This window comes from Gracilinanus agilis, chromosome 4 (genome assembly GCF_016433145.1).
Source record: "Gracilinanus agilis isolate LMUSP501 chromosome 4, AgileGrace, whole genome shotgun sequence".
Lineage (NCBI taxonomy): Eukaryota > Metazoa > Chordata > Mammalia > Didelphimorphia > Didelphidae > Gracilinanus > Gracilinanus agilis.
The window spans coordinates 439,287,941-439,301,600 of record NC_058133.1 but is presented as its reverse complement, the minus strand read 5'-3'; the positions used below and the strand labels follow the sequence as shown (position 1 = coordinate 439,301,600).

The following is a 13,660-nucleotide window of genomic DNA, read 5'->3' as shown; positions in this document are numbered from 1 at the left end:
AAGGGAGAGACTTCATAATGAAGATGGCTCCTCAATAGGGTCTTAAAGAATAGAAAGATTTCAGAGGAAATCTAAATATTCAAAGCTCTAGGCCAGAAAAAATGTCAGACTCTTAATTCAACCTCATTTAAAGATGAGGAAACTGAGACCTGGAGAGGTTAGATGCGTTGCTCAAAGTCACACAGGTAGGAAGTAACCAAGGCAAGACCGGGAGCCAACTCCTCTAACTGGAGAACCAATGGTTTGTTTTTGAACCACTGTTCCATATTACCTTCATCCCAGGCAGAGGAAACAATCTGTCCAAGTACACAGGATCAAAAAAGGGAGAATATGATCAAAGAACAAATGGCAAAAAAAATCCAGTTTAGCTGGAACAGAAAAGTAAATGGAGTATAAACTAAGATCTATATATTTGGAAAGCTATTTCAGCACCAATGTAACAGATGGCTTGAAATGGGTAGGGATAGAGACAGAGAATAAGGCTTTTCTACAGGCAAAAGAGTCTGCCTTATAGTAGAGTGTAAGTGGGAAGAAAGGTTTAGATGCCAAAGGTACAGTCAAAGCAGAATTAACAGGACTTAGCTACAAATTGGATGGGGATTGGGTCTTCAAAACCTAAATTTGGGTCTTAATTTGAGGATTGAAAACAATGCCTTTTCCTCTTGTTTTTCTTTCCTTGAAAGTTTAAAAAAATCATTGATTACCTTTAAATTTGAGACCTAGCTTCTAGAACCAAACAATTTTTGCTAGCCTTGTTGTATAACATAAACAAAGCTTTAAAGAGATGTTCAATAGACAATTTTCAAAAATAAAATTTTACAACTTAGAAATTTGGCAGGTTATTTCCTTCTGTCAGTGTTGGAGTTGATTCTTCAAAAATATTCCTAAATATTTATGATATATCAAAATAAACTTCCCTTACAACAATGAATAAATCAACTTATGATTTTAGAAGTTAAAAAGAGAGAATTAGAAATCTACAGTTCCATTAAGCTGTCAAAACAACATAAGGCATTTTCCTACTAAAGACAAAAATAAAGCAATGGTACAATAACGGTGTGGAATTAATATTAAATCATGGAGGAGTAGAAGTTTCAACAACAGGGAGGTAGTATTAAGCAAGTAGCACTTAATCTCATATAAACATAATAACATAAGAAAGCAAAAGCATAAATCACTAAATAATTCTAACAATTTAACCTCAAGACCTCAGTAAGCAGTTTCTAGCACAGTACCTTGCACAAAGAGGGCACTTATATGTTTGTTGAATGATATGTTTAGAAGACTGCCAAATTATTCTGGAGGAGCAATTCCATTCAGTTCAATGAACGTTGCCTATTATACCTCCTAATTACAGGGTTCTAGACTCTCTATCTTTCTGGTACTTTAAGGTGAAGTAAGCTGTCCTCCCACACTACAAAGATAAGAAAAGACCACAGGTGAAGATAAAGTGGATCCATTCTCCTGTTCCAAACTCATCTGATAAATCAAAGTAATTATGCTATCCTATGCAGATATAAGCAAGTTGCAATACATAACCAGTAAGAGACACTAAAGAACATGAGTAAAAGACATCATCAAGAAATCATAGTATAGAAAGATGAGCAGATCACCTATAAGGGATAGGAGATAACAGATGGATAGCCAGGGTAGACACCATTAATAATATCCTTCCAACTGGTAGACCCACCCCCCCAAAGGGGTCAGTTAGTATAGTAGGACCTGAGCAAGTATGAGACAGGATAGGCAAGCACTGGCTTTGATTTGCATCATCAGAGAACTTCCAAATAAATAAGAGCACAGATGCATTTAAGTGCTTAAATATGCTAGCTGGCACTAATCAAGTGCAAGGATTCACTGGGCCATAAGAATCAACCTGTTCTCATCTTATTACTGTTGCTGACCAACCACTGTTCTACCACCATTCCTTAAAGACCTCTTCCCTTTTATAGTCTATGCTGCTTCTCTAATCACCATAGTTGATAAGTCTATCAACTTCTATGATGTTGTCCTCCTTCCTAGATTCACAATCCTAACTCACAATCTTTCCATCTCTTGTCTTGGCCAGTCACACAACTAGTAAGTGTCTGAAGTAGAATTCAAACTTAGTCTAGAGAATGTCCTATCACAGAAGGCCAGCAACCAACTTAGATTTAAGAAAGATACATAGAGAGGATAGGAGCAAAGGGAAGTAATAGATGATGAATTCAAAAAGTCTGGCACAATTCTGAAAGAATATTGTCAGGAGTACTAAAGCTTAGAATGGCATAATGCTAGAGGCTAGAGTAAGGAAATAGGGCAATAAAAAGGGTTTGCTTTGGTTTGGGTTTTTTTGTTTGTTTGTTTTGTTTTTTAACTCATGGCAGGAAGGAAGAAAGAAGGATCAGATTTGGCCAGCATTTGGGATGGACAGAGTAACACTGACAACAGATAAAAGGAAGGCAAAGATAGCTGCTGAATTCTTACTTTGCTTACATTTTCTCTGCCAAACAGAATATCACCTTTGGACCAAAAAGAGACCCAAAAACGACTAAAAGAGATTTGAAAGGCAAGTAAGGAAGAATATAGCAAGGAGAGATAATTCAAGTCACCTGGCTCAGATAAACGACATTCTCGAAGGTTTGAGAGAGCTGGAAAACTTAACTTAAGCTAGGATATGATCACTGAGCAACAGTGGAGAAAAGGGGGCAGTTATCACAAGTCTGAATAAAAGAATGTTTTGTTCCAAAAAAGGGAATAAAAATAAGTCTGCAAATAAGAGGAAAATGAACTTAACTCCTATTTCTGCAAATATTCCAAAACAAAATATGGAAAAGGATAAGACAGAAAAAGAAATTTGTGATTATAAAGAAAAAGCATGGTTTCATCAAGAACAGTTCATGCCACAATAATTTTATTTCCTTTTTTTTGACAATTATTAAACTGATAGATTCACAGGCATGCTGTATTAAGAGGGAGGATAAATGAAGTAACTAAAGAAGGGGCACTCATTTTAGCAACATGCTCAATAAAGTATTTCATTAAAAAGTATTTTATAAAGGTGTTTCCAGAATAATGAGAAGCAAGTTAAGACAGTAGCACAGGTATACTTATTTGAAAGTGGTCAAATTCGAAGGCCCCCTACATGTACTCTTCATCTCATCCTAATCCCTTTCTTTCCTCTCCAGCATAGTTCCTTCAATAAAATCACCTTTGGCGGGGCAGCTGGGTGTCTCAGTGGATTGAGGGCCAGGCCTAGAGACAGGAGGTTCAGATTCTTTCCTTCCCTCCCACCCCTCCTATCAAGATGTTAAATAGTCTGATATAGATTATACCAGTGCTGTCACACAATACTTATTTCCATATTCCTCACATAATGAAATATTGAAATATCCCACATACAAGAAGAAAATTCATGAAAGAAATAAAGTGGAAAATGGTATGTTTTGATCTGCATTCAGACTCCAACAAATCCTTCTATGACTGTGGATAGCACTTTTTATCATGGGTCTTTTGGAACTTTGTTTTGCCAATAACAGTTTAATCCTTCATAACTGATCATCATCCAATATTTCTGTTATTGTATGCACTGTTCTCCTGGTTCTGCTCACTTCACTTTGCATCAGTTAGTCTTTCAGGTTTTTCTGAACTCATCCTCTTCATTTCTTATGGTGCAGTAATATTCCACTGCAATTATATACCAGAATTTGTTCAGCCATTTCCCAGCTGATGGACATCCACCCAGTTTCATTCTTTGTCACTACAAAAAGAGCTGCTACAAATATTTTTGTACAAATACATCCTCTTAAGCCTCCTTTAGTTTTAAAAAAATCATCCCTAGACTCCCTACCCTCAAGCGATTGTCCTACATCTCTTCTTTCTTTCTTAACCAAACTCTTAGAAAAAAATGTCTATGCTTCTTGCTTCACTTCTGACAGCACTCTCTTCCCAACTTTTTGCAATCTGGCTTCCAATTTCATCACTCCACTGAAACTGATCACACCAAAATTATCAATAATCTCTTAATTTTCATATGTCATGGTCTCTTCTAAGCCCTCATTTTTCTTAACCTCTGCTTTTTGACACTGTTGACCACTCACTCTTCTATGGGTTTTCATGACAACATAAGATCACAAAACCATAAATCTAAAAAGCTGAAAGGAATCTCAAAAGCCATTTTGTCCAATGCTTCATTTTTCACAGATGAAGAAACTATAATCCAAGAAAGTTAACTAATCACTTGGATGGCCTAACAGTCTGACTCCACCATCTCAGTCTCTTCTGCTGATTTAACATATCCCCAACTGTGAGTATATGTTTTAAGACCACCTCTCTCATCTCTAGACACTGTCTTGGTGACTTCACTTCCCACTAATTTAATTACTATCTCTATACTAATGACTTACAGATCTATTAACCCCCTTCTATCTTCTGTGCTTCCAGTACCAAATCACCAACTCCCTAATAGGAGCTTCCAACTAGATGTTTCAGAGATATCTCAAACTCAACATGTACAAGATGAAATTCATTATTTTTCCCTCAAAATTCACCCCATACCAAATGTCTGTATTTCTGCCAAAGGCACTACCATTCTTCTAATCTGCTAAATATACCAAGTTCAAACCCTCAATACACATCTTGCCTAGATTAGTGCAAAGGCCTACTTGTTCCAGCCTTAAGTTTTTCTCCATTCTAATCTTTCCTTTATAGCTGCCAAAGTGATTTTCTTTACACGTAGGTCTGACATCTCTCCACCATTCAATAAACTTCAGCATTTCCTATTGCTCCAAGGATCAAATAAAAATTCTTCTATTTGCCCCAAAGTCCTTCCCAACCTAGTATCAACCTTCCTAGTCTCATCATTTATTATTTCCTTCCCACACTAATGCCCAGTCAAACTGGATTGCTCACACAACTTTTCATGTTAGCTGAACCCTATGTGTAGGATTCACTCTGGCCTCTTGGATCTCTTAAACCAGTGATTCCCAAAGTGGGAACCACCACTCCCTGGTGGGTGCTGCAGCGATCCAGGGGAGCAGTAATGGCCACGGGTGCAGTAATGGCCACGGGTGCATTTATCTTTCCTATTAATTGCTATTAAAATTTTTTAAAAATTAATTTCCAGGGGACTAAGTAATAGTTTTTCTGGAAAGGGGACATGTAGGCCAAAAAAGTTTGGGAACCCCTGTCTTAAACTTTTAATACTCAACTCAAACACCACTATCTACCCAGAAGTCTTTCATAATCCACTCAACTGATAGCAACTTCCCTCCTTCCCTTCTATTTAACCTGTGTATACCTATATAGAGCCTACAAATTCCTTCAGAGTAAAGATTTTAACTTTTAAATTTTAACATACTTCTTGTATAGATCCCTTTCTCTCTTCTACTGAACTCTAGCATAGGCCCTCAATACCTCAGACTTGGACTATTACAATAACCTCCTGTTTGGTCTCACTGCTAAAATATCTACTCATTCCATTTCATCTTCCACTCAGCTATCAAATTGATCTTCCTAAAATGAAGGTCATAATCACACATCCTCCATTCGATAAAATCATGTAGCCTCCAAGATCAAGAATTGCCTTTAAAATGCTTTATAAGGGGCAGTTTGATGGCTCAGTAGATTGAGAGCATGGCCTAGAGTCTGGAGGTCTTCAATTCAAATCTGACCTCAGACATTTTCTAGTTGTGTGACCCTGGGCAAGTCACTTACCTCTCTTCTGTCTTGGAACCAATACTGATACAATACAATCAATACAATATCGATTCTGTCAGGAGGTAAGGGTTTTTAAAAAGAAAACAAAGTGCTTTATAATCTGGCCACTTCCTACCTTTCCAATCTTCTTACACCTTAACCCCACCTCCAACATATTTTACAATCCAATCTAGTTACAATGACCCTCTTGCTGTTCCTCATACATGGCACCCCATCTTGAAACTTAAAAGTGTTTTCACTGGCTGTCTTCCATGTCTGAACAGCCCTCTCCCTCTCTTCATCTCTGCTTCCTAGTTCCATGACATTACCAAATGCCAAAGTCCCACCTTCTATAAGAAGCTTTTCCTTGGCCTCTTTAACCTTTAATGCCTTCTCTCTGAGACTGCTCCCAATTTATCTAGTTCGTATCCTATATGCATAGTTTGCAGGTTGTCTGCCCCATTAGAATGTGAGCTCCTTGAGAATTTGCTTTTCTTTGTATCACCAGGATTTAGGACAGTACCTAGCATATAGTAGGCACTCAATAAACACTAGTAGATTGACTACCATGCATTGATTCTTTTTTCTAGGTGTGAAGATTACTGAATGAATTAATGGGGAGAAAAAACACTGTGCTAAGCACTGAAGACACAAATAAAATGGCAAGGTGGCTATCAATGAGCTTCCTCTCAATGAGCTCACATTCTAATAAAAGACAATATATAAATGAAGTTTCAACTGAAAGTCAAAAAAGAAAGGTATTTTAAGATACTTAGGGTACAGTAACAAAACAGATGGAGTGCATCTTCTGTAATGCCATTTCCATTAATGAAATCATCAGTTTCTGATGTTGAGCTATTTTACAGGCTGGAAGTCAGGCTTGTGGTAGTAGGAGTGCTACTGTTTCCAAAGCCCCTTCCAAGTCCATAATTTAATTGTTTTGTCTTTTTCCAGTCTTTCTACCACCTTTATAAGTGCTCCAGGGGCTTCTTCCAGACTATTCCAGCGTCTTTATGTTATCAATTATGCCCACTCCCTAGCTTTTTCACTCTCTCTTTCACTGGTTCCTAACCCCATGCCTACAAAACTGAAGAAGTCTTCTCTTGATGGTGTCAACCTCTGAAACTGCTAACCTCTCCCTCAACTCTGCTACTGTCAAGCTTCTAAAGACTACAGTGCACAACAGAGGTCAAAGCCATAGCCTGAAAAACTCTGGAATGCCAGGAATCAAATTAAAATGTAACTGGGAAACATTTACCAAAATTAAAAATGCAATACAATTTTAATTTGTGGTTTTCTAAGTCAATAAGCCTGCAGAGATCTGTCTCTATTTAAATTTGACATCACTGTCTTGATGGGCATCCACTTCCTTATCACCTACTCCTCTCTTTCTTACAATCAATATTAAATTCTCGCTACAACTAAAATTACTCTCCCAAAGGTCACCAGGGATCTTTTATTTCCCAAATCCAAACACCTTTCTTCTCAGTTCTCAACGTCCTTGAATTCTTTGAAGTATCAGAAACTAAGATCAGCAGCCCTATCAATTATCAGAACTATTTTATTCTCTGATATTCTCTGAAAACGATTTGTTTTCCTACCTACAGGAATAATTATTCGGGATCTCTTCTGGCCCGCTTTGTGCCTCCAACCACTCTACCCACCCCCTCAGGTAATTTCCCCAAGATTTTGTCCTTCATTATCTTTTCTCTACATATTTTCTAATATTGCAATCTCATCCACAGCCATGGCTTAAACAATCTTACTTCCTCCAAGGGAATTCCCAAGCCACTACCTCCAACTTCCACCTCTCCTCTCCTGTACTTTCATCCATATGTTTTCAAAGACCTTAAACTCAACATATTAAAAAATACTTTATGACGCTAGCTAAGTCAATTAGTCTGTTTCATCATCTATAAAATAGGCAGCTAGTTCACTTCCACTTTAAAACTATGCTCTTACAAAAATCTGATCATCTATAAAATCTGAATCTCCTCTTGATCCCCTTTTTATTCAGGGGTTCCCCCCAATATCAAGCATTTGTCTCCCTCCCTCCCTCTAAAAAGGAGAGAAACAAAACCCTTCTGGCAAAGCTATACAGTCAGGCAACATGAATTCCTATATTAGAGGCACTTTAGGTAATAGAGTACTGAAGATCTGAATTCAAATTTGGTCTCAGAGCCTAGCTGTATGACCCTAGGCAAATCACTTAATCTGTTTGCCTCAATTTCCTTAAATGTAAAGTGGGGTTAATAAAAGTACCTACCTCATAGAGTCATTTTAAGAATCAAATGAGATAATATTTGCTAAGTGCTTAGCACAGTGCCTGGAACATAATAAGTTCTATATAAATGCTTATTCTCTTCCTACCCCTTTTATTCCCTTCCATATTGGCCACTTTCAAATACTGTTTCATTATGCACATTAGTCCATTATTACCTGTCAGAAAGTATTCTTCATCATGAGTTCCGCAGAATCAGAGTTGATCAGAATTAAATCTTTTGAAAACTATTTTTTTAAATGCTGCTATTGTTATTACATAAATTGCTCTGCTTCCACTGACTCAGTTCATAAGTCTTCCCAGGTTTCTCTGAATCCATCTCATTATTTCCTGAGATTCTTCGGGTCCAATAGTATTCTAAGCACTATAATTTGTTCAATCAGTTGAAAAGTTACCTTGAGTTTCCACTTCTTTGCTACGGGTGCCTAGCACAGAATAGAAGCTAAATAAATATTTATTCTCTCCCTTACCCTTTTTTCCTCTTTCTTTGATCTCAATGGGGTAAAGGCCTAGTGGTGATATTTCTGAGCCAAAAAGCATCACTCTCCTTTTGATCAATATTTCTATCTTCGCAGGATTCAAACTTCAAAATCATCTTTGACTTCTATTTTTCTAAACCCCCAACATCTCATCAGTTGCCAAGACACATCAACCCTATTTTCCTAGGAATCTCCCATTTATCCTCTACTCTCCAATACCAAGTCTACCAACCTAAGTCTACTTCTTGCCTAGATTAATGCACTGGTCTCTTGATTGTTAAAGAGAGGCAACATAGGTCAGTGGATAAAAAGCCTCATATAGTCAGGAAAGGCTGAATTCAGGTCTTAATTCTCACAGGTACTGATTATATTGACCCAGATTTCAGCATTCTCCCTACACAACACGGCCTCTCTATATGATACTAGAAATCAAAACTCCATTTTAACAAAAAACTATGTAGCAAATCAGATCATTTATTCAACAAAAATCTGTTTAATGAAGGTATTTTTGTTGCTGTTCAGTCGTATCTGACTCTTCTTGACCCCAATTTGTGCTTTTCTTGGCAGAGATTACTGTAGTGGTTTTCCATTTCTTTCTCCAGTTCATTTGACAGAAGAGGAAATTGAGATAAACAGGGTTAAGTGACTTGCCCAGGATCATACAGCCAGTAAGTATCTGAGATCAGATTTAAACTAGGAAAGATGAGTCTTCCTAACTTCAGGCCCAGTACTTTATCCACAAAGCCACCTAGTTACCCCTAATAAAAGTATTAACAATGCTAACAAAATAGTTCTGCTGTATTACTTTGCTCTCAGTTTTTATAAAGAATAGCTTTATAATAAAAATAAGTACTCATATAAATAAATAAAAGCTTGTGAATCTAACATTTCTAGAACATTTTCCCAACTCAGCTTTCTTAAGGACATGAATGGCAACACGGATTTCCATTACATCCCAGGCAGTAAGTAAAATACATTTCTTGTAAGTTTAAGGCTATAATTTTATTTTTTAAAGTCCAATTCAAAAATACTTAAAAAGAAATTTTAGTGAAATGGAATACTGGGTCCTATTCAATGGAATTTACAAAATTAAATAGTCAACTAGTCAATAACTGTTTCAAACACATCCTCAAACTACCAAAGCTTTGAAAAAAATTAACATTTGCATTTTAATAGGAAATGCAATTAAAGGTTATTTCTCACTATTCCAAATTCACTTTATTTACTGTAAGTATGGTTTAATAAACTAAACTCTGACACAACTGTATAGCACTACAAAGGCAGGTGGGGTAGCTCTATGCACCAAGACTGTAGTCAAAAAGACCTAAAAATCCCATCTCAGACACTTAACTATCTGTGTAACCCTGGGCAAGTCACTTGGCCTTGTTTGCCTTGGTTTCCTCATCTATAAAATGAGAAAATAACAAATCCCAGTATTTTTGTAAAGAAAACCCCCAATGGGATCACGAAGAAGAAAAAACATAATTAAAGAAGTTTTTACTGGAGAAATTGTTACCAAAACCAGAATTCAGTTCTTAAGCTGTTCAAAAATTCCAACATGTTAAATTCAACAGGTTTTGTTGAGGAAAGGAAAAGATACATTTAAAAAAAAATAATTTTGGGGGGGGGGGGAGAATCCTTTTAAGAAAAACTTTAAATATGGGCCAAAATTCCTTTTGGGGGAAAAAAAATCCCGGAAAACAAACTATGCACTAGGGAGGCTTATTTGCTATTACAGGTTTACCTCTTTAGTAAATTGTCTGGCTTCCTCATCAAAGCACAATTCGAATGGGAGAAGAGAGGAAGGTCTATCATTTTAAAATAGGAATGAAAGCAATCTAGTGGGAAGAAGCCATAGTTTTGTCCAAGACAGTAGAAAAGCCAAATGCTATTTAACTTCCTCCCAGAAATGGCACCCAAACGCTAAACCACTTGTTCCACTTAGCAAACCTCTCTAATTCGGGAGAAATAAAACCACAGTCGTCCTACTCCGCTGTAAACGAGCTCAATTCTCCATCCACCAAAAGCCCAGAGAGCTGCACAGGTGGGAGAAAAAAGGGGAGGGGCCCGGCCCGCTCTCCGCCTCCAGCACGCGGGAGAAGGCCCCCGCCCCACCCCCCCCGAGGCCTCGGGGCCGTCTCTCCCAGGTTGGGGGCCCCGCGCGCGCCTCGGCCAGTAGCCTGGCACAAAGTGGGAAGCTCCCTCGGAGTGGGGAGGGGGAGCGCACCGACCAGGGCACCCCTTCCGAGATCCCTCGGGGAAAGCGGCTAACCTGTACCCCACCCAGCCCAGACTCCCAGTAGGTTCTGAGTGCACTAAGGTACAGGGAGGGTCCAAGGGTTTGTCTCCGAGGGGTGCCAGCCGGGCCGTAGCTGCCCAGCTAAGGCAGCAGCGGCCAGCGCCCGCCCGGACTCGAGGAAGAAGGAAAATGGGCGTGTAGAGCGGGGCCTCGAAACAAAGCCCCGCGCCCCCTCCGCTCTCTCCTACCTGGGCGGGGGACACCGGGAAGTGGCTGGGGGGTGGGGGGGAGGAGTGTCACGGCGACCGTCCAGGCGCGGAGCCATCTCCCGGTTCTAGGGAGGAAGATGATGAGCCTCCAGCCCACACAAACACCTCTCCAGAGGGACAATAGGGTCCCGCCCCTCCCCTCCGCCACCATCCCCTCCCCAGACAGCCCCGGGATACAAAGGAAGCCAAGGCGCAGGCTGCCCCCGGCCCACCCGGGGCCGGCCCCAAGACGAGGTATGGGGAGGAGGGACAGGAGGGGGTAGAGGGGAGAGGGAGCAAAAAGAGAAGGGCGAGGAGAGGAGGGGAGCAAGGAGGAGAGCGAGGAAGAAGGGAGAGGAGGGGGGCTAAGGGAAAAGAGGGGGAGGCAAAGAGAGAAGGAGCAAGGAAAGGGGGACACCCCCCCCCCGCTGGGGCCCGGGAAGAGAACCGCGACGGGGGCCTCTAGGCGCCCCCGCCCCCTCGACCCCCAGCGGGCAGAGAGCGCGGGGCCCCAAGCTGGACTCGGCAGAGGGGCTAGCACACAAAGAGAGAAGGACCCTCCCCCGCCCTGGAGGCTGCCGCCCCCCGCTACCCGCGTCCCCCTTTTCCCTGCTCGCGGTCCGGTCCCACCCGGCCCCTGGCGGAAGGGAAGGCAGAGGAGAGGAGGGGGCGCGCCCCTCGGATCGCCCCGCACTCACCCACAGCTCCGTGCCCCAGCTCATGGCGGAACTCGAGGCGCCTCGGGCGGTCAGTCGGTAGCTCGTTCGGTCAGTCCACCCGCTCGATCGCGGTCCAGTCAGTCAGTCTTTCCTTCCCGCTCAAGGCTGCAGCCGCCGCCGCCGCCAGGATCCCCCGAAAGCTAGCGAGCGAGTGAGAGCGAGACCAGACTGGAGAAGCCGCCGCCGCCGCCGCGTCCCCGCCTCCTAGAGCACAGGGAGGGAGACAGGGAAGGGAGGGGGAAATGGAGCGGGAGCGTCGCGGTGCACGCCGGGATCTGGGAGGGCCCCGCGCTGCACACCGCGGGACCTGGAGTTCTTCACGGGCCCCCGCGCTCTTCAGGGACTGGGATGTGTCCGCCTGGCACAATCCCCTTCCCAGGAGCAGCGAGAGAGAAAAAATTTTTTAATTAACCTCCCAGTCCAAATTCTCCCGCCTCGGGCTCCGAACCCGCTGCTGGGGAGTCCCAGATCTTTCCCACCTCCTCTTCCTCCTCCAGAGAAAGTGTGGACTAGAAGCCTCAAAATGCGTTTCCTGTTGTTTGTTCCGGTGCTATTAACGTTGTTTCTTTCGGCTATTTGCCTCTTCTACTTGCCCAGGCTCTGGAGAAGCTCGCAGTCCCAGTCTTGGAAAGGGCTTCGGGGACTATCGAGTACATCCCACCCCTGAGGAGCTCCCTCTGTCCCACATGTGACTAGTATCCTTCAAGCTTTGGCTGTGAGTGGATGAACCCACTTTCTCCCGAGGCTCCACCTTTGGACCGCTCTCTTTGTTAGGATGTTTTCCCCACCATCGAGCCTAAATTTATTTTTTTCTAATTCCTCGCAAAGTTTATAATTCTGCCCTGTATGGGTTGGCAAACCTAATCCCTTTTCCATATGACAGCTCTTAAATTAATGCACGGAAACAATTAGCATGCCCTCCCTTGTTTCCCACTGAATTCCTTCCACTCCCAGAGTCGTCAAGACCTTTTTATACGGGGCTTTTCGAATTATGAAACATTTTTCTAGGGCTGTTCCTATATTCCTTTAATCTACATATGATGAGATTGAGGCTCATAAATATTGGTTGAAAACCACAACCTTTTTCTAAAAAATAAATTTATCCTTATATATAGTGTGTACCACTGTCCCCCTACTGAGGGAAAAACATAACCCTCATCATAGACATGCACAGTCCAACAAAATAAAATCCCACATTGGCCATGCCTGAAAATGTATGTCTCTGCCTTTTAAATTCATCTCTCTGGGCAAGAGATAAGTGCTTTGTTTCTTCTTCAGTCTTCAGGATTCATAGTTTATCATTGTATTGATCAAAGTTCAAAAATTCTAAATTCCAAATTCATTGCTCAAGCCACTCTGCTAGTTGCTACTCTCTTGTCACTTGTAGAATCTAGAGCTGGAAGGACCTTAAGATCATCTAAGCTAAGCCTCTTCTTTCTACAGATAGAGGAAACTAAGGCACAGAGTTGGGTGACACGCATTAGATTACAAAGGTAGTGAGTGAGTTGCCATCTGGTCTGCTAAACTCTGTCTAGTTCCTTTTTCCCAGTACCAAACTATCTCTCCTAGCCTGGGCTTAGAGCCCTAGAAAGTCCCTAAAATTTCCAAATGGGGGGAGAGAGAATAGTGAAAACTGAAAACCAACAAAAAGTTAAACTTCATACTCAGAGACAACAACAAAAAAAATAGTTCTGAGACCTTCTTGAGAATCAGATTTTGTTGGGCTTTTTAAAGTGAAATGTTCCCATTTTGTAAATTCAATATGGAACTACAAGAAGAAAACTAATCAATACTTTTTCAAAAGTCCAGCGGGTGGTGTGGTGAAATAAGATTCAGAACCACAGCCAAATGAGAGCAGGCTGGAACCAGAACTCATTTTATTTTACAACTTTTCACCAATAGGGAGCTGGTCGGGTTTTTGTTAGGGGGAGGGAGAGAGAATCTGTGAGCTAGATACCTACCAGATCACATAAATTAAGTTTTGTGTCTATGAAGCCTTTTCTGCACTTAAGGTCTTA

At 41.2% G+C, this 13,660-nt stretch overlaps 1 protein-coding gene across 1 annotated transcript in view; it reads right to left on the bottom strand.

Annotated features, from left to right (window-relative positions):
- The window catches only part of FNBP1L (formin binding protein 1 like), a 108,909-nt gene extending 97,130 nt beyond the window's left edge, over positions 1 to 11,779 (bottom strand). Inside the window, exon 1 of the mRNA XM_044672003.1 lies at positions 11,622 to 11,779. Coding sequence (XP_044527938.1) covers positions 11,622 to 11,645 — 24 coding nt within the window. The 5' untranslated portion in view covers positions 11,646 to 11,779. The remainder of the gene's footprint in view (positions 1 to 11,621) is intronic.
- Positions 11,780 to 13,660: the final 1,881 nt, after the last annotated feature.